At 35.9% G+C, this 22,824-nt stretch overlaps 1 protein-coding gene across 1 annotated transcript in view; it reads left to right on the plus strand.

Annotated features, from left to right (window-relative positions):
- Positions 1-22,824, plus strand: part of LOC145666570 (TBC1 domain family member 15-like) — a gene marked incomplete at its 3' end in the record, with an annotated part of 77,998 nt that overhangs the window by 22,468 nt on the left and 32,706 nt on the right. The window contains 3 exon segments of the mRNA XM_081733920.1: positions 3,014-3,109; positions 9,512-9,626; positions 12,238-12,442. Of these exon segments, the coding sequence (XP_081590046.1) occupies positions 3,014-3,109; positions 9,512-9,626; positions 12,238-12,442 (416 nt within the window).

A 22,824-nucleotide genomic window follows, 5' to 3' on the forward strand; every position in this document is an offset into this window, starting at 1 on the left:
TATAAACAGACCATAATTCTGGAGTTTGAATTTTTTCGATCGGGCCATTCTAACCGTAACCGAATGGGAGGTTCTAGCTTGATATCAAGCTTGACTTGTCCATTTTGAATCCGATTTCCCGCTAAACAGTAGGAGGCCAAAAATTGGAATTAAAGCAACTAATTAGCCCATTAATAACCCATAATTATGGCGTTTGAATTTTTTTGATCGGACCATTCTAACCGTAACCATATTGGGTCTTCTAGCTTGATATCAAGTTAGACTCGCCCATTTTAAAACCGATTTTCCACTAAACAATAGGAGCCCAAAAATTGGGATAGAGCAACTAATTAGCCCATAAATAGCCCATAATTGTGGCATTTGAATTTTTTCGATCGGACCATTTTGACCGTAACCGAATGGGAGGTTCAAGCTTGATATCAAGCTTGACTTGTCCATTTTGAATCCGATTTCCCGCAAACGGTAGGAGCCCAAAAATTGAGATTAAAGCAACTAATTAGCCCATAAATAGCCCATGATTCTGGCGTTTGAATTTTTTCGATCGGATCATTCTAACCGTAACCGTATGGAGGTTCTAGCTTGATATCAAGCTAGACTCGCACAGTTTAAATCCGATTTCCCACTAAACAATAAGAGCCCAAAAATTGGGATAGGAGCAAATAAGTAGACTATAAGCAGACCATAATTCTGGAGTTTGAATTTTTTCGATCGGATCATTCTAACCGTAACCGTATGGGAGGTTCTAGCTTGATATCAAGCTAGACTCGCTCATTTTGAATCCGATTTCACGCTAAACTGTAGAAGCCCAAAAATTGGGATTAGAGCAACTAGTTAGCCCATAAATAGCCCATAATTCTGGCGTTTGAATTTTTTCGATCGGACCATTCTAACCATATGGGGGGTTCTAGCTTGATATCAAGCTGGACTCGCCCACTTTGAATCCGATTTCCCGCTAAACAGTAGAAGCCCAAAAATTGGGATTAGAGCAACTAATTAGCCCATAAATAACCCATTATTCTGGCGTTTGAATTTTTTCGATCGGACCATTCTAACCATATGGGCGGTTCTAGCTTGATATCAAGCTGGACTCGCCCACTTCGAATCCGATTTCCCGCTAAACAGTAGGAGCCCAAAAATTGGGATTAGAGCAACTAATTAGCCCATAAATAGCCCATAATTCTGATGCTTAAATTTTTTCGATCGGACCATTCTAACCATATGGGGGGTTCTAGCTTGATATCAAGCTGGACTCGCCCACTTTGAATCCGATTTCCCGCTAAACAGTAGGAGCCCAAAAATTGGGATTAGAGCAACTAATTAGCCCATAAATAGCCCATAATTCTGGCGTTTGAATTTTTTCGATCCGACCATTCTAACCATATGGGGAGTTCTAGCTTGATATCAAGCTGGACTCGCCCACTTTGAATCCGATTTCCCGCTAAACAGTAGGAGCCCAAAAATTGGGATTAGAGCAACTAATTAGCCCATAAATAGCCCATAATTCTGAGATATGTTCCGGTCGTTTTGGTGTTAGTGGTTGGTCTAACTTGACACGCGTCAGAACTTCATATATTCTCAATTGTTATAATTATGAATTTGTTGAGAAAACGCTTCATAGTAATGATATTTCGTAAAATAGTGTGTGATGCGTAAACATTGTTTACACCAAGCTTACTTTATTACAGCAATAACTGTGACAAATCGCAAAATGCAGCACAATCATCTTCCAAATAACTGTTTTTGCATCACGCATATCTAATAAGCTTTGCAAATCTGGGAGAAGAAAACTGATTATGAATCAGTGATTTGGATCTAAATTATATTATTACGGAGATGTAAATTTATGTTATAGTTGTAGAGAACGATATCAGCAAAATGTATCAGGAATTTTTTCCACGACCTAAAGACGAACACATCAAGAGGCTGAATCCTACCAGTTGTTAGTGCAGAATAGTTTCTATTTTCAGGTACTCTTTTTGTTCGTAAAATAGGTTGAAAAGTTGATGAATTGTGACCACTCCACGAATCTAATAACAAACTGGACTTTACGTTAGACATTGGGAGAAAAACCTGTTGAAACTGTGATCTCACAAGTCCTGATGTTAATTTTCCCGACTATGATACTTTTACAAGGACATTTTCAGATTAAAAGAGGTTGTTTTGGACTAGAGTCAAATGTTCCATCCTTTTCCTGCAAAATAATTAACAACGGTGATAAAACCATCTTCAGAAATTAAAGGCTGTGTGGTGTAGCTGATTTATTGACTGTGCCACACATTCTATTGTTTGTGTCCCTCTAAACGTTAGGGTTATGTGCAGAAAGTGAGCAGTACAGAGACTCACTTTAATCAATCATCCCATTAAAAGAAGTACAGAAATGGGTTGCAAATTGGTCTGCTACCTCCTCGCGGTAATCTCTGACAACTGTAATTGTTCTTGGCTAACTGCAGAGAATTTCAAACCAGAAGACATTTTGTAATTGTAATCACTGTATTGGATCCGCCATTTTGAATTTTGTAATTTTGACGTGAGATTCTGAATCAGCTGTCCTAACCCCGCTGGCAGTATGTTTTCTTCTAAATTAAATGATTGTTTTGGGTCTATGCTTAGAGACAACCCCTAACGTTCAAAGGGTGACTCCCACCCATAAGTCTTCACTGCCGAAACAAACAAACAAACAAACAAACAAAACGTGTCTATTATTTTTTGATGTCCTACAAGTGTGCAAAGTTTCATTTAAATCAGTGAGTGACACTTCCGTAAGTCTCCTTGTTAGTGCTGTCAAAATAAATAAATAAATAAAACAATGTTGATAAATTTGTCTTAAGATAGAACTAAATTTGTCTTAGTTAGTTAGAACATTGATTAGAAGATTTTATCTTTTTTTTTTTCTTTCTTTTTTTCAAAGGATCTAAATGAATAGGTAAAACAAATTTAAAGCAACTGTGATATTTGTTTAAAACGAACTTAATATTCATAATAGTGATCTAATGTTTCAATTATTACTTTAAAGGAAATATTTGTTCAAAATGGAGTCTTGGTTCAATCGCACAATGTAGACCGAGATGTGGATTCTCTATGGACTGGCTGTTTGAGCATTGTTGAATACGTAAGTAGAATATAAAATGTTATTTTTTCTGTAAAATTCATTCCCAAACGTGAACTCATAGATTTACTAGTGCTTTTACATGGAAACATAATTGAGTCGCAATGCGTACAAGTCGTCACACTCTTTACGACTATTTCGTGACATTGTAATTATGTGATAACTAATTGTCCATTTCAAAGATGCCAGCTGAAAATATTGCTTTACGGCTGCTCGAAAATATAACATTTTGAAAAAAATAAAAAAAAGACTAGAAAGTAGATAATATTAAAATTTTGCACATTGATTTTCGTATTTACGAAACACTATAATCTAAGTCAGTAAATAGATGGTGTTGAGCTGTGCGTCATCAAAATTTGTGGCTTACAGACGTATGTACAGTTTTGTAAAGTATTCAAAGAACACATCGTTTGAATATAGAAATTATTTATTTATTTTCAAGTATTCTCTTCGTAATTTGTTTGCTTATAATTTCAGGACAAACGTCTGTTGCCTTCATCAGGATGATTAGGAAGGATTTTTTTTTTTTTTTTAAAGATAAAATGAAGCTAGAGATAAGAAATTTTCTCTCTTGCCAGTGTAAGAAAATCTGCAAAAAGCATATTACTTCAATACTTCGTGTTATATACATTGATCTTCTTCACAGAAAACAAATCATGGTATAAGTAAATACTTCGCCATTCTACCATTATCATCTATCTAATTATCACCGTCTCCCATAGCTTCGGTGCATAAACATGAGACGTTAACCTAAAAAAATGTACATACCTTTAAAAAAATATTTGTAAATTATAATTGAATTACAGTTGAAGGAAATGATTTGTATTGATTCATAAATAATTATATTGTATATTAATAAAACTACCTGTAATAATAACTCATTTTTCCTTTAAATTCCGAGTGTCTGCGTTGAATTATTTTCGTTAATATGTAAACGATGCTAAGTTTTTTTTTTTTTTTTTTTTTTTTTTTTTTTTTTTTTTTTTTTTTGCGGCGACGAAAATAAGTCATTATCGGAAACACAAATACGTACCTCTGAAACTATTCGCATATACAGAAGAAGAAAATAGTACTCAAAGAGAATTCAAGAAAGAATGGGATATCATTATAGTTGGTTTTATTAATAGTTATTTTAAAATTACTTATAGATCAGATAAAAATAATTTATTTCAAGTAAAGAGCGCGCAACATGAATAACTTTGGTCATCAAAACATGGCTAAATAAATTAATTACTCAACAACTAACTATGCACGCACAAACTTACAACAGCACGCTTTCTGAAAGAATACACTCATACAAACTTGTCAGTTATTCGTCGCTGATAGATTCATTAAATTTAAATTTCTCCCATTTTCAGTGATGATAAAACTAATAGACAGAAAACATGTGCGAAACTTTACAGTCCGTGGTTTCATTCCGACCCGCTCCAAATGGGCTTCGTGGTGGACAAACATCGTGTGCATGAGTTTTCTCGGTGTCTTCCTACTTTCTTCATTACCGTCTCGCTTAACCTTGGAGCGTAAACGTGGGGTGTTAAACTAAAAAATAAATAAATGTAAAAAAATATATATATATTATTTGTTGTGCAGAAATATTATAGAGTTGATAATGGACGACTAATAGCCCTAAAATGGAAGACCTAAACCTTCTACGTCTTTATATTTTTATTTTCCAAAGTAATTGGTTTGTAAGCACATTTCAAATATTTTTGAAATTTCATAATTTCCAAATCAGTAAAAGACAAAGGTTAAGGTTATCGAAATCCTCACGGAATTTCTAGTAAGGCAAATTTCACTACTTTTTGTATTATTACAGACTTGTACTGCTTAATTTTATAGGACATATTATTACGTTCTTTCACAGCATCTTTCATAACACCTTTCAGTTATTTTCACCTTTCATAACACCTTTCAGTTCAGTCATTTTTTAAGGCTGTAAATAATTAACCAGATAGTATGAGAAAAATAAAGGAACACAAGTTCTTATATTTCTCTATAGATGGTATACACTGAATTTCATGAAATCTGCGATGATGGTGGATATGTGTATTTAACTGGCTGATTTTATGGTGAAGACTCAGCACAAGTTGTCTCCAAACCTATAGGAATCGAACTATACTTATCTGTGCATATCGATAAAATCAACTAGTTAGCATTCAACAGTGAACGTACTCCATTTTTAACATAATTTTTTCTATTGTAAATTTGTATTTGCCTGTGAATACATTAATGTGTTTACTTAACACCCATAGCAGAACATTCCGCGATCTGCGATGTGATCGCAGAAAATTTTCCGCGCCTGTGCAGAAAAATTGTCAGAGGAAAAAAATGTAGCTAACAGAAAAGTGTAAAAACATGCCTGCTATGTGTAGTTGTCTTAAATGCACGAACCACTGGCATATATTTTGAACTATTTTTTACGTCGCGTAAAGCGTATTTTTAACAATCACAAGTGTTTTTTCTGCAGAAAATTTCTGACTTACAAAAGGTCATCGCAGAAAGACAAAAAGAGTTCTGCCGTCGGGTACTTAACTACTTAGCCAATAAATTAGTAGCATGATTCTTTCTTCAACCTATGGGTGTAAGTGGGGTATCGTCTTTATGAACTTCCATAGAGCGTATATTTTAGTAACGATGACACTTGAATATGCAGACGTTTTGCTACTTGGTCATTTATCAATCATGACTCGTCTATTGATTTTTTTTTGGGGGGGGGGGGCTGTAGTTCACTGTTACATAATCAGAAAACTTTAGTTCGATTAGTAGTCTCTTTTATGAGGAAACCTATTGAGAACAGTTCACAGTTCAAAGTAGGGACACTTCAGTCAAATCAAATCGAATGTTTAAATTCTTTCTAAGAGTTAAAGATTAATTACTACAACTAAAATCTTGAAAAAATGGCATTCAAGTTGCACAAGAAATATTTAAATCTGGAAATACAAATTGACTAGAAATGTATTTCGTTCTCTCTTGTTCCTATTCTGTCATACAAACTTTTTTTTGTTTTTTTTTTTTTTTTTTTAAGCCATAAAGCACTATTATTGATTTTGAAATCAACAAAATACACAGAACAATTCATAGGTTTTAGAAGTAATTTTGTAAATCAGAATTTGAAAACTGGAGTTTAGGCTTACAAATGGTAATTTGGCTGATGCTCACTTAATGATTTATTAGTTTGTGGCATTACGTGAAGTATTTGAAATTGGTATGGTAAAATGTTTTAGCACTGCATTAAAGGTCACTTCATAACCTTTACATTGATGTTTATCTCATATCTCGTATCTCATTTCTGAGATATTGTATTTCGAATACATATAGGTTTTCTCATGATTTGCCACACGCCATATTGGAAATATAGCTTCCGGGGCCATACGGAATAGAATCCTGTATTTCTAATCGTGCCATTGTGTTCATAAAATATGTAACAATATATGTGCAAATTATCAGAATTTTCAAAAATGGTCGTGCAACCACCGCTATGCGATTTTCGGTGGAAGGACCCTGGCATCATCATAGGTATTGGTAAGCAACTGAAAAGTTTCCATGCTCCACGGTCTTCAGATAATCACTTGAGGTATAATTTTTCAGTTTTGATACCGTCCATCAACTGTAGCCTTCTTCTCCCCCTCCCTCACTTTGCTGCTACCATACTCTCTAGCATGTCCCTGATAATGCGGGTCCTTCTCAGTCAATGTCCCAACCAGTTTCTCTTCCTTTTTACTGTTACATCTAATATTGTTCTTTTCTCCACCACCACTATCATCCTCTCATTTGTTTTCCGCTCGAGTCAGCTAATTGTCTCCATTATTTTCCATCCTACATTTCGAAAGCTTCCAGTCTTTTTTCATTGCTTTTGCACAGTGATTTTTTTTTAAAACACGGATTTTATTTGAATCTAGATTTTCTAACTGAAGTCCGATTTCATGAGGTTAGTTGCAAATAATCAAGGATGGGAGATTTATGGGTCAATGTTTACTTTTTTTAAAATTCATCCGGGGTAATATCGATCACATCTCAAGAAAAACAGCAAGTATTAGCCAGTGTACCTTACAATTGGAATGAGGCTTTGGATTTTTGAAGGGAAATTGCAGAATAAAAATTAAGTGTTGGTGGTAACGCCCATAAATTACATGTTGAATAGCTATAACCGGTTTCTTGCGACAAACGATGGAGAGATTACTTGGGCGACCTAAGGAGTCGATAGCGGACATTTTCTACTACACCCGCTTACGGTGTTCGATGCTTCCCTGTCTCACTCAGAAGCGATCCTGTTTCTTCCAATTTATTCAATTTATTATGTTCCTGTCTGGGGCAGAACAGGCAAATTTGTTTCTAAATGCCCTGTGCGTAGTAACAACAGATTCCTTTCTCCAAAAATTTTTAACGATAAAATCATGTTGCTTCATAGAGTATACTATTTTCACCGTGCCCTGATTATACTCAAACCGTAGCAGAGAACTGTACAGCCCAGTTTCCAATATAACAGCCCAGTTTCCTGTTTCTTATTGATTTTGGCCATCTAACGAAGGAAACTCAAATCCGCACACCGCACCACACCTCAATTTCAATTGTAAGGTACACTGGTAAATTTTTGCTGTTTTTCTCGAAGTATAGCCGATATTACCCCAGATGGATTTAAACCAGTAAACATAGTTCCAGAAATCTCTCATTTTTTTCCATGATCATTTGCCACAAACCTGAAAATTGGACCTCAATTAGAAATTCTAGACCGAAATGAGATCCGTGAGTTTTAAAAAAATCACCCTGTATAATGTCTGTGTTTCTACTTCATATAGGGGCCGCGGTGGCTCAGTGGTAGAGCGTTCACCTCTGGTGCTTGGGGTCCCGGGTTCGATCCCAGCCCCCGCCAAGTGAACTTTGTGGTGGACAAACACCGTGTGCGTGGGTTTCCTCGGGGTTCTTCCGTTTCCTCCCACTTTCTTCATTCCACCATTTCATTCATTAATCATCATCACCGTCTCCTTTAGCCTAACCGGCATAATCGTGGGACGTAAAACTCAAAGATTTCATTTCATTTTCTACTTCATATAGCACAACACTACATACATGAAGCATTTTATGAGTTTTTCCCAACTGTTCATTCAAGGATCCTCAAAACAAGACTTTCCTGTCTTCCTCCTAAATGCTTCTTTTACCATTCTTATCCTTGCTTTTATTTCACGTCCTGTTTCATACCATCACTAATAATACTACCTAGGTATCGGAAACTAGTCACCTTTCTATTGTCTTCACTCCTACTTTTATATTTTACATAATATCACGAAATTAAATATTCGCGAACGGGAAGTTTTATTTTATTTTCTCAAAATCTGCTAAGCGGAATGTTTCCCTTTTTCAGATAACATGTTCAATAGTATACGAAAGTAATAGGTTAATATCATAGTCATTTACACTATTTTTAGTTTGTGTATACAGATATATTTCTTTATATTTTTATGAGATGGAGTATACACTTTGCACTTGGTAAAGGAGTGTTAATTACAATAATTTATGATTGGAATTAGTCAGAAAATGTTGTTTCTCAGATATTGATGGTTATCCTGAAGTAGGTAATAGTGACTTAATTCGTTGTTAATTTAACATTATTTTTTTTCTTTTCTGTATTAATATCAGACTTTTTTTTTCGCAATCGACTTGTGACGAGTAATTTCAGCTTATGTTTAACATACTATCCATCTAGATTGCCACAACATCTAGTTTATATTAAAGTTTTACCTGCATCAAAGTTAATAAGTAAATCATATATTAATGAAAGGAGGAAACAACCGATTTAAATTTATTTTTACACACCACAATCCTCTGTAGGTGAGAATTCATTAACTTACAAAAAGCGAAAAGGTGATTTGACAGGACAGAGACTCGAACCCGGGATTTCCTGCATACTGTGCCGATGCGTTAACCACTACACCATCCAGTTTGCTTTCCAGAACAGCCAAACACTCTCTCATTCCTACAGTCGGTGTTCTTCACTCAGACCACATGGCTTATACCACAGCCTAGCTGCTGTGTTCGGTCAGTCCGGAGAACAGAGGTGAGAGCACCGACTGCAGAAGTGAGAGTGTGTTTGGCTATTCTGGGAAGCAAACTGAATGGTGTAGTGGTTAACGCATACGCGCGATATGCCAGAAATACCGGGTTCGAGTCTAGGTCCAGTCAAATCACTTTTTCACTTGTTGTAAATTACTAAGTAAATCATTTATGTTACCAATGCTTGAATTTGGAAAAAGCATGACTTGAGACGAAGTTTTTATGGAGAAATTAGATTAGTAAATTTGATGTATTTTGTAGAACAAAGTAACTATGCCTATTATATAAAAATTATGTTAGGTGGGTGGGCATTCTTAGTTACTTACTGTATTGATTACTATTTGATTGATTTTTTAGAGCTATGGTAAATGTATAGAATGGAAACCTACAGAAGAGAAAGCTCTGTCTGTTGTGCCTGAACAAGAATGGGCAGTAGTCAATACTACTATAGGCTATAAAACCCAAAATCCAGGTGAGTAATTAGATTTCGATGTCATCTTTCTATCTTTTCATTTTTATCTGTATACATTTTTATATGAATGTCTCAATGTAACTAATAAAATATATCTGCGAGACTAAACATTGAATCTCTGATCAAGTCATGTTTCAAAATAACTTTACAGATTAAGTTATGTAGTCATACCTTCAAAATTTATATCTTTAAATCAGAAAATAATGACCTAAAGAACTGCTTTAACAAATGACCTATTAACTAAAGAAGGAAATATGAAATCGTTACTCTTCTGTTACCTCGGACGTGACACCAAATGATATCCATCATACTGTTAAAATTTTCTGCTCAACAGAAGGAATAAGCATACGTTACTCGTTCAATATAATATGAATTAATCTGAAAACACAATTTTAGTTTTAATAAAGAAGAAACATTTCCGTATTTATTATTATTTCTTTATTTTTGAGAGAATTTACGTAGTTTTCTCAAATATAGTACTCACTAAACTATGGCATCTGTCTTGGGAATAGGTATAGAAAAATCCTCTAGGTTTGAATTTGGCAAGGATATAATTGGTACTCGGCGGTATCATCTCATATAAATGATTCTTCTTTCTCCTATATTCTATTCTGCATTCAAATAGTATATAAACAAAAAGTGTTACTAAGTTACGTAAAATGAAATTTTACCGAAAGAAATTTCTGAAATATAAATTATATTTTTTTAATACGTAAACTGTCTATTATGTAATTTAAATTATCTTGGGCATTTAAATGATCCCTCAAACTGGGAGTCAATGATAAGCTTAAATGTTTCCATCTAGTTACTCTTACATGTTGGTAGTAGGAAGGTAACTGAAGTAAAATAAAAGGAAAGTGAGTAACGTTAAAAAAAAAAAAAGTATGTGAATGAGAAAACACCAGTTAATATTGGATTAAAAGGAAAAACAAAAGTATACTGTTAAAGAAGGAAAGCAGTTATTATGCTTTTATGAAGAAATTTTTGTTAGTAGAAGGCTGAAATTTTGATGAAAGAGTTAATGATTCAAATCAAATTGTTATCCAGATTATTAGTGTCTAATCCGATTTCGTACTTTTTTATGAAGGAAGATTCGAATTCCTGTCACTCTGAAAAATGGCCACTTTCGTATACCTTAGTTCCATGGGTTTGATGTGTGCTGTCCATGTGTTTTGAGAACCCAGAAAAAGAGGGTTACTGTATTTTGCATCCTTTTCGTGATCTTCCATTTTGATGTGAATATTTCTTTTGATCATAAATTTGTAGATTTTTGCACGTCACCTGGCATATTCGTGTAGAATATATATTAGAAGCCCTGTGTACAACGCCCACCACCATTCATGCTGTCATCACGTGTTAATATTGATTGACACATTCCTACCCGCGCAGCCTTGTGATCAACGGCAACATTCAGGAAAATCCTACCTTGAAGAAACGTCTTGCAGAATCGTCTCAACAGATTCCATGGAAATGCTAAGTCGATATCACTCATATAACGAAAACGTTGTATATTGTTTTATTGCGTTTGTAATCAGAGTAGCCGTGCTCAAGCACTATCTAAAATACAAGAAGAAATTTAGTAGATTGATATAGATACTTTGTGCGTTGCTATGGTGATGTTAGCCGTTGTCAATGAAATGTTTATACAATATAATTGTGAGTGTCGCCATAATCTTTAGATGTACAATTTTGAATAGTGTGTTAAAATACGTTATTATCGTCAAATATAGTTTTTGTGCATTCTAAACTGGTGTATGTTTCTTCAAGGTATCTTTAATTTACATAATAACTTAAAAATATATACGAACTGTGGGCAATATATAAAGTAACATTACACTCACACCTATCAGTCGGTCTTCCATAACAATATTTTCCATTCGCGCAATTCTGTTCTCTGTCGAGTTTGTCAGTTGTAGAGGTTGCTTGAGGGTTTTTTTTTTTTTTTTTTTTTTTTTTTTTTTTTTTTTTGTAATAATAATAATCACACGACGTTCAACCTTTAAACTTCCACTGGGGCCGCGGTGGCTCAGTGGTAGAGCGTTCACCTCTGGTGCTTGGGGTCCCGGGTTCGATCCCAGCCCCCATCAAGTGAACTTTGTGGTGGACAAACATCGTGTGCATGGATTTCCTCGGGGTTCTCCCGTTTCCTCCCACTTTCTTCATTCCACCATTTCATTCATTACTCATCATCACCGTCTTCTTTAGCCTAACCGGCATAGCCGTGGGACGTAAAACTCAAAGATTTCATTTCATTTTCATTTTAAACTTGCACATCAATAATCTCACATTTTTCACATTCATTGTACCTTCACCATACGTTTTACTGAGTTTCGGTAAGTGCCATATCATGCAGGTGGAGAAAACGGATGATCACACGCTTTCTTGCACACGAAACATCGCCATTTGTAGTATTGGAAAACGCTACTGCACTGGGAACTTCGAGGACTTCACGATATTGCCTTTTATATCAAATTTACAAAGTATGTTCTCTTAATCTAAGCTGAACTGCATTCTTCCTCCCAGTACCTTAAAAAAAGAGAAGGAAAAGGACCTTAGAACTTGAACGCACCTCGTAGAAGTAAGAAAAGTAATATTTTTTTTTTCTCTATAGAAACTGTGGAGGGTATCTCCGTGTCACGAAAGCCTCGACCATTAAAAATAGACCTAACAGACCTGAAGAGTTTCAAGCTTTCCAGAAATGGCCAACAAATGAAGTTAATGCAGAAGGATGGGACATCACCCAGTGCTTTTCTGTTCCTCCATCATAATGCAGATGCGTTTGTAGGCGCTTTGAAAGCACACGTAAACATTACACAGTAAGTATAAAGTGTATAACATCATCTTGCTAATATTATTGAACTGGATGGCGGTATGATTATTGTTTTTTAGGAAAGATATCCATGTTGAATTGTTGGAATCGAAGTTGATTTATATTTTTATTTTGTCTTCTGTTTCTTCATCCCCCAGTGAAATCAAATGAATATTGAAATTAAAGAATAACTCTGGAATTAGGCTCATAAATACTTATGTCCGCGTTGCGTATCCAGGGCCAAGTTTGTGTCTTGAAAAATTCACTGTTATCTCAAAACCTTCGTTATAAGCACACCACTAAATAACTTCAATGTTGTGTGAAATCTGCCAGAGTAGGTAATCTAACACGTAGAGCTTTAATATTTTCTGTGGCTACCATCTTGAATTATATTTGAAAATTGTAAATGGGAAAGTCATGCGATATTTGAAGCAGAAGTACAATTTCGAAAGAAGTGCAATAGTGAAGATTTGGTTAGTGTAACTTAAATCAGTAAAAAGTCATGAGCATAACTTCTTACAAAAATGTGATCAATGTTTAGCCTTGCTTCCGGATAACGTCTATCCCTGTTATGCTCATGCTTTATTGTTGCAGGTGTGACGGCATCACAAGCAGCAACAATGTATTGAGCAGATGATCAAGGTCTCGGATTCTCTCTGCGTAGACCACTCATTGCCTGTGTTTTCACTGTATGTGTTCAAAGGTAGAAATCCAATGACGCCAAGTCTGTAGAACGTGAAGCCCATGCAACAAATTCCCATGTGCTAGGCAATTGGGTATTAAGAAACTGCCGCACAACGTTTCCGCAATTAAAGGGATGCGATATGACGACTTAACAAATGAAGTTGGTATTGTGGATATTTGTGCACCCATTGTAGTTTTCGGACGTCCGGAACGTTGCTTGTCCGAAACTTTTGAAGTAATTGTGCAACTGCCATACACAGCGCTGGTTTTCTTTGTGGATGTTTGTTAATTTCACGTCTATCTCATCAGACATCAGGACAGTCTGTGCATTCTTCACGTGTTAACGACATTGTGCATCAACCTGCAACAATATCTAAAACCTAACTTCATAACATTCGCACATTCATAACTTTTGCTGATTAAATTTAGTTTAACTTTTTTTAAAAAAAAATTATTTAATTTTTTATTTTTATTTATTTTTTTTATTTTATTTTAGAAGACCAAAGTTGTGGAATTCCATAGTGGCTAGGCATTGAAAGCTGCTAAAAAGATGCACTCGTAGCAACTAATAGACACTTTACATTGGTAATATTTCACAGAATTTCGAATATCATGACTGAATACGTTGTCCATGCTTTTTAAAAATTTCACTTACCTCCTTCTGAAAAAGAGCTACATATGACCTTACACGAAAATGAACACCAGAATAGACAGCTGACAGCGTTCAATAAACCACTTATTGGAATGAATCTTCATCTTATATGGAATAGTAGATGTCAGCCTGGAATTATTGATATCAGCAAGATACATCCAGACTTCATTATGATAATATATTACAGGGAACATGATAGCTCAGTGGTAGAGTACTTACCTCTTGTGTAAAGGATCCTTGATTCGATCCCATGCTACATGAGTTTGTGGGGACAACATAGTGCCCATAGGTTTTTTGAAGATTTTCCAGTTTTCTTGCACATTTTCCTTCCAGTAATTCTTTCATAATCATTCACTTTCATTAATCGTTCGTCTCAGCCTAAATAAATAATAGTGGGACGTTAAATTAAAGATTTCACATTTTGAAACCTTTTACTGTCGCGCCACGAGCTAGATTTTGTTCGTTCTTCACAAGTATTGGTAAATTATGTGTAAATGTATTTCTACAAGTCTTTATACCCTTTCGCATTTTGATGTATTTTGTGGCCCAAAACTTGTTTCGTGGAGTGTAAACTGTGCTTTATTACACTCCATGTCTTTGGCGAGACTACTTTCGGCTGCAGATTTCTTTTCTTTAGCGCAGCAATTCTGATGCAGTAAAATGTGTTCTAGAGAGAATGTGCATCATCTTGTACATGTACAGGTGGGGTTTCTTGTCACATAAAATTAATGTTTGTCCGAGTGGTGTCGCCTATGTCTTATCCGTGTGAATGCGAACATTTGGAAACACAAACAAAAATTTGGTTCAAAGGAGGTTGATGGGAAATATGCGGCACTCACCATTACTACACTTTTGTTTATCTTCAGGGTAAACCTTGGTAAACTGGAGAAGGTCAGGGAATTTGAGAAGACAGGAAATTCTGCAAAGATTCAGGGAATTTCGATTTGCTAACAATGAGATTTTATAAGCGTTCAAAACGAAAATTTTAAGATGATTTCAGTTGTGTTTAAGTGCTTGTTTTTTAATTGGCAACTTCAAAGTTAGAAACTTACCTGTGTTTTTCACTAATAAGAGACTTATGCTCCATAGTTGTGTGCATTATCATTTGCTTCCGCTTGTGTAGTGGAATATCATATTTATCCACAAAATTCAGTTGGATGAACTACGCACGATAATCATATTTGACGCATGCATAATCATATTCGACGCACGCATAATCATATACAACGCACGCATAATCATGTTCGACCTTTTTCTGTTTTTGTTCCCATTAATTTCAATTCTATCGGACTTTATTGTTATGCAATAAATCAAGGTGGATAATCAAGCAAATGAAAGGATTTTGGAATACGGTTACTCGTATTTTAGCTTCTGTGTTTTCATGGTAATGTATTTTAATTCATAAAGAGTGTATTTCGGAAATAGTTATCAGTTTACAAAGATAGCTGATAAAGTTGCAAGTCAGCGTATATATTGGTTCAGTGGATAGGCGGATTAATGTCATGGTATTCTTGATCTTTAAATATGACATACGTCTATGAATACTCAAGGCAACTTCCTACTTTGTGCTTATAATGCAATATTTATTATTTTTTACAGTATTATAGGTATGTAAGGACGAGTCTTCGCCCTTACTGTGTATATTAATATTAAATAAATAGTTTATTAAAATTATGCAGTTTAGATGTTTAAGGTAGGACTGAGCTGTGAAGAAATGACTGATCAGTGAAGTCTGATTAGAGACTGATAGAATGTTGTTGTGCTTGAGCTTCAAACTTAAGAGACGGGGCTCCGAAGTTAAAGAGCCCTGAATAAGATTTTCGCTAATTGGGGAATTCATTTAGATAATTTATTCTGATTTAATTCCTGAGTAAAGATTGTTCTTTACCCTGAATCTGTTTACAGGTTTTATTGAGAGTTATTCACCTGAGTGGGTTGGATTTTATTAATTATTATTTATGTCAGTGTTCCTAATAGTTACTATCTCCTAGAGGAGCATGAAGAGACGTAAGAAGAAACCAGCGATAGATGTTAAAATTAAAAGGATGGAAGAAAACACTACATAAATTGGGGGCTCGTGGCGTGATTTTTAAATATTAGACGAAAGATAACGACCCACCTCATAATAGCAAGTAGTAAAAGTATTTTGTTCAATAGCAGAAGTTTATGTTATTAAGATCAGTCAGAGTAAAGAAAATAACCATGACAAGTACAATAAGCTTAGAAGAGCTTAAGAGCGCTCTGGGGTTAGAAGAAAGTGAGGAGGCTAACGTTGCCAATATACTAGAAGAGATTAGGAAATTAAGAAGTTCTAGTAATAGCAAGGGAACAAATGAAACAATTTGTAATTGTAGAAAGCCAGAGGAAGTGATAGGTATTAAACTATCAACACCAACCTTTCCCGGTGAGAAGAATCAATGTCCCTTTGAATTTCTAGATTTTCTCGAAGAATGGGCGAAACAGAAGAACGTGCCGGAGAAAGATATTTTGGACTTAGTACTTCCTAAAGAGTTACTGAAAGAACCAGGGCGTTGGTTTAAGTTCAGAAGGCCATTTGAAAACTATGCCGAATTCAAACATAGTTTTCTACAGGAACATTTCAGTTTTGATTATAATTCGGAGATTGAAAGTATGATATCAAATAAGCTTCAAAACCCGGATGAATCGTTAGCAAGGTTCATTAGAAGTATGGCAACCCTGTTTTTGAGACTCAAAGACACACCGACGGAAAAAGAACAGATCTCAAAAATAATAGCAAAATCCCACCCAAAATTTAGGCAATTTTTACATGGGAAGAATTTTGAATCGTTGAAACAACTTGAACAGGAACCATTAAGGATCCAGTCCTATCTTCTAGGAGAATATAACTACATGTAGGAGGCGAGTATTAAAAACTCAGATTATTCTCATGCTATTGCAGCCATCAATACTAGAGAAAGAATCGAAAAATCAGACGCGGCTCAGATAGCAATTTCTGCCTTAGGTCCGGCTCACGGCAAATTAGTCAAAAAGAGTCAAAAAAGAGAGTGCAATGCTACGTTTGCAAGAAATACGATCATAAAAGCTATGAATGTCCAGATAGGAAAAGGAAGACAGGAAAAAGTGAAAACGTATCGGCCTCAGTTTTAGATAGAAATAGAATAAATAGGGAAAAAGTTGAGCCCTATTTATTTGGATTTTTTTACAGGAGGAAACATTATATGTATTTAGACAGTGGTTTTTGCATTAGTTTATGTAATACTAAGATAGCAAACCAATGGAAAGAAAGCGGTGCTCATTACGAAGAGAAAGAATTTGAAATTTCGCTGGCTAGTGGCCATACAAAAAGTGTAGCAGTTATAACTCCAGTTTTTTGTATAAAGTCTAGAAAGATTAAGCATAAATTCTACGTTTTGGGAGATTTGAAAATTCTACTCATCTGTGGAGCAGATCTGATTCAAAAGGTTGGCATATCCTTACACTTGAAAGATGGTGGGTGGAAATTCTCAAATGAGAATTACATAACTCCTTTTGCTAGACCAGATCAGTCAGAAGATGAAAACAGATCGACATACAGTTACCAACGTAAGCGATTTAGAAACAGTAAAAACAATTCACGGGTATGTTTGCAAATAAACGAACGCCGAGAGGGGAGAGAGAATATTTGTGACCAGAAAAAAAAAAAAGAAAGTTTGAGAAAAAATTCCGAAGCGAAAATTGTCACTTCACTAGGTCAGCGTAGCGGAACGAAAAGAATAAAACAAAATAATATGGTTCTACGACAAGAGAGAGAAGAGCAAACGACCATAGAACGGGGGTTGGTGCTCAAGTCAGTAACCCTGAAGAAGGATGGGTGAGTTCGGCTAACAACAGCCCTAGAGTAGAAAAACGAGGTACACAAAAGAAAATTCACAATGGAAATACCGTTGCAAAAAAACTTTAATATTTCTCGTCTTCAGCAGGGAAGACGAAAAAAGCAAGAAAAACGTTTGTAAAAGAATCTTTAGTTAAATGTACGATATTGTCAATAAGTGACGTAATGTACCTAGACATTGGTAGCTCTATATCTTGCATAAGCCAGGAAACCGCAGAAAAATGGTAGAAGCGGGCGGAAAATTAAAAAAGGGTCCATAGAAATTCTTTTAGCATCAGGAACGGCAAGAACGAATGGCTCTATAACTGTTAATGTTAATTTTTATGGTCATACCGTTCGTCAAACCTTCCACGTGATTTCTGGATTGATTAAATCCATTCTGGTGGGGAGAGACTTTATTAAGAAAGCCGGAATCTCAATTCATTTAAAATCGGGTGAATGGTCTATAGATGATAATGAAACCCTAGTCTGTTTATTTGATAGGAGAGAAGGAATTCTTGAGATGAATGATAATGAATTGAATCTCGTAAATGAGGAGGAAACAGATAATATAGATAGCATGATTAGTAAAGTGAAATTAGACCCCCCTCTCATGGACCAGTTTATGGAAATAATAAATGAATACAGATGAGTTTTTTCGGAAAAGTCAGGTTTGACTGACGTCACAGGGCACACGATAAAATTAAAGGATAAAACCCCTTTCACCTTGCGTTTGAGACCTATGTCAGAGGAAAAAAGAAAAACTATGTCAGAACTTCTCGATGATATGGAGGAACAAGGGATTATAGAGAAAACTACATCTAATTATATAAGTTGCCCTATTTTGCATAAAAAACGCAACGGTTCGTTCAAGCTCGTGCTCGACAGCAGGGGGATAAATCTTGCTACAGTGAAAGAGCAAACGAGAATACCGGGTCTTTTTGAAGCTCTGAGTTATCTGGGGAATAAGAAATTTTACCTCAAATTAGATCTCGCTTATGCATACGCAAACTTGAGAATTGCGACGGAGTGCCAAAAATATACTGCATTTATTACTCATAAAGGAGTGTACATGTTCAAACGTGGGGCGTATGGCCTCTGCGGCCTTCCAAATACTCTAAATAGATTAATGCAGTTGGTTTTGGGAGAGTTATATTACACGAAAGTAATCTCTTTCTTTGATGATTTGGTGATATCCACTGAAACGAGAGAAGAAATGCTCGAACTTTTGAGAGAGGTCTTAAAACGATTTAAAAAAACCAATTTGACAGTCAGTCCTTCGAAGGCGTTATTCTTTGCAGAAGAAATGGAATTTTTGGGGTTTCAAATAAAGCAAGGAATGGTGTCATGCACAGAAGAAAAGAAAATGGCACAGCAAATTCAGAGACCGAGGACGAGGAAGCAATTACAGTCGTTACTTGGTTATTTTTCATATTTTAGGCAGAATATACCAAATATGGCAAAGATAACTGCTTATTTGACAGATCTTAGGAAGACGGTGAAATTTAAGTGGAAGGAGATTCATGAAAATGCTCTGCAGAAATTAAAAGAAGCTTTAATTGCAGACAAAAAGCTCTTACTGCCAAGGCAGTGAAAGGAATTTTTTTTTTGTTTGTAGATTCTTCATATGTAAGCACGGACTATGTCTTATCGCAGAAGAATGAACAAGATAAGCTGTGCGTCGTAGCATATGGTTTGAAAAAACTGACGGATGGACAAAGACAGTACAACACGAAAATGAAAGAATTACTTGGAATTTTATTAGCTGTAGAAAGATTCGAAGTCTATTTAATACATGCCCTGGTTGTGTATGTATACACAGACCATGAAGCTCTACTTACTATGTTGAAATCCCATAAGCTTTCGGCAATGCTAACTAGATGGACGGTTAGACTGGCTCGATTTCCAATAGTACTCAAGTATAGGAAGGGAACTAGGCACTACGTAGACTATCGAGAATAGAGAGTGGTTATACGGAGCCAATAGATTTTGAAGGCTCTGAATTAGCTAATGAACATTTTCTTTTGGAATCGGAAAATGATTCAGGATATTTTAAAATAGAAGAAAAAGATGGATCTCTAGTAAACTGTGACGTTTTTCGAGGTGAAGAAAATTTATTGTTAGATATTGAATTTAGTAAAAGAATGAAGGAGTTCAAGAAGGAGCTTAAAAGCAAGAAAGGGAAGAAAGAAGAAACCTATTGTGGGAAAATTGTACTTAGAGATAAAGAGAAGGCTGAATTGCTGCGTGAGTTACCTTTCTGCTTGACCGTAGAAGATAATAGGAAGGAAGAGGGAAAGGAAGAAGGGAAACACGAAATTTTTACAGATAAGACCCTAGTGGATATGAAGGAGATACAGAGATTGCAAGAGGAAGATACTTTTTTATCTCCAGTAATCAGATACTTAAAAACGATATAACTGGGTTTAGTAAACGTAAGATCAAAAGCTGAAACTCAGTACGAAAAGGGCCTCGATTGCGAGAAATGGAGTATTTCTGAAAACTGTGAAAATTAAGGGATCTGAGCGAGATGTGATTTGGCTACCGAATTCCTTAAGGGCAGCTGTGTGTGATGTAACATAATACGAAGTATTCGGGACACCCTAGTTTTAAGGACACCTTAATGAGGATAAGAAAAAAGTACTTTTGGTCTTCTGTGTAAAAGGATGTAAAAGAATTTACGCAAGCATGTGGAGCTTGTGCTATTTTTAAGGACTCTGGGAAGGTGAAATATGGCTTTATGTCGAGTTCCTCAGTGGAGGCTTTTGGTCAATGTGCTTACATCGATTCCCTGGGCCCCCTCAGATCAAGTACCGGTGGATATATGTACTGTATAATTATAGTGGATGCATTTACAAGACTAGTGAGATTTTTTCCACTTCGAAAGGTCACATCTAAGACAGTAGCGAATTGTCATAATTTTTTTCTGTGACCAAGGAAGTTTTCTTCGGATTATATCAGATAATCACGCAGTATTTCACAGTAAGTTATGGAGTGAAACGCGTGAAATTTAAATTCCAAGGCAATTTATATATCTGCATATCGAGCATGTGCCAACAAGACTGAAGTTTGGGTAAAACCGTGCAAAACCATTTCCACCTATAGCGAAAAGCATAGTGACTAGTCGAAGGATATTGTAATATCCCATGTGAAGTTGTTTGTAAACAAATATACGCATCAAGTGTTTATAAACACCACCACGTGTTTCATTAAGAGGAACTTCCACCAGGAGGACCTGCAATCACCTGCAGACGACGTTTAGTCCCTCCCACGGAGCAGAAGACGAAATCGAAGCAGAAGCGCCACCGCCACCCAAGGGACGCTATAAATTGGGCAGAAGAATCCAGCTCAGTACCAGTTTTCTGGTGACCCTCCTACTGTCTGCTTCGGGACTTTAGGAGTAACCTATCCCAGGGCCTCTAGTCTGCTACGGGACTACGCCTATCCTTTCTCCTGGCTTTGCCTGCTTCGGGACTCTGTCTGGGAATCCAAACCTCAGCCACTTTGCCTGCTTCGGGGCTCTGTTGGCCATCTAACATACCCACTGCTTGCTTCGGAGCTTTGGGAACCTAATTCCACTCCACTTTGCCTGCTTCGGAGCTCTGTTGGAGATCCTGTCTGCGACCTTACGGTCAAAGACTACCTTTTACTTACCCTTTTAAAATAGAGAACAAATTGTATAGTATTTTGTACAAATACTCTTATAGTGGATTTTTATAATAAAAACTGGTAGTGGGAGTCGATTCCGGACACTCTTTTTATTAACTGCTCTACCTCTTCCTTATATGAGACGAAATTACAAAGTTTTACATGGTAGAGGCTTGACCGACTCAGAATAAGCTCTGAATACTCCCCTACCGGACAGTATTTTTATTAATCGGAAGTGGACTTTTTTTCTTTGGAAGGTATGTGAATTTTTAAGTGTTAGTGCTTTTAGTGAACTGAATTTGTTTATGCCTCAAACTAGAACTGGTAAAAACACTTTTCCAGAAAACATTTTTAATATGGAGCAGAATTCGCGTCTTTCCTTTAATGTACCGCATCTTACTAAATACTCGGGTCACGTGACGGAGGATCCCGATAGGTTCTTTATGCTCTTTGACCATCTGGCATTATTACATTCGTGGAACGAACAGAAGAAAAAAGAACTGTTACCTATGTATTTACAGGATGCCGCTCTGGATTTAGTTTTGCAATTAAAAGCTCAGAATCAATTGGACACACTAAATTATGATCAATTAAAAGGCAAATTAATAGATTTGAGCAGACCTAAACTTCCAGCGTATAAGGCGGAATTTGAAATTTTCCAGGTTCAGCAAGGGGAAAATGAACCTATAGATGCTTATTTTCTGAGGAAATTAAGAGTAATTAGGCAAGTTTTACCTCAGGCCACCGAGGAACAGAAAATCAATTATTTATCATTAGGTTTACAGAAATTTTTTTTTACAAAAAATAGCATTGGAATCCTTTACAACTGTTCAGGCTCTACAGACTCACTTACATAATTTAGAAAAAGCGAATGACTTGATGAAGAAACGTGATTATGTTGAGCTTCAGCAGGCCATTTACTCGCTGTGCGAACAAAATACACCAGTCAGCAATTTACATTCAAGACCAATCGCTGGCGCTTCCTTTCCTGTTCACCAGCAACAACAACAAATCACACATCCGTTATATAATCCAGCGCATAATTGGAGTCAATATCAACAACCTCCTCCTATGTTCCCTGCACCTTCTGCACCACAATCACAAGCTACACCACAAAGTCAAATACCTACAAATTCCTCCCACCAAACCGCGAGTCAGAATCAAAGTAAACGCGGATCAAATGAAATATATAGAAAACCGCAGGAGTTTAGTAAGCTTTTAGAACAGAAAGAGGACTTCGTTATGAGAACTCCTGAAATGGTGGGAAGAGGGAGACATGGCCCCAAAATAAAACTACCGTTCGATGAGAAGAGAAAGTAGCTTGGAGAGAAGAAGAAAAAGAAGAGAGTTGTATTTTTTTTTGGATGCTCTTGTTTATATTTTTTTAGATCACTTAGAGAATTTTAGTTTAAAATTAGATACCACTGTGATCAGAGGTTAAAAAGATTCCTAGACATGGCTAGTAAATTAAAAAGCTATTCCCAAGGAAGTCAATTCCTAAGAAGAGAAATGTATTCACTTCTTGTAGACCGGGTTCAAAAGATCCGTTTGAACTTGAATTGCTGTTTCGACT

The sequence above is a fragment of the Thermobia domestica genome, chromosome 12, assembly GCF_964235325.1.
Source record: "Thermobia domestica chromosome 12, izTheDome1.hap1.1, whole genome shotgun sequence".
NCBI classification, from domain to species: Eukaryota; Metazoa; Arthropoda; class Insecta; order Zygentoma; family Lepismatidae; genus Thermobia; species Thermobia domestica.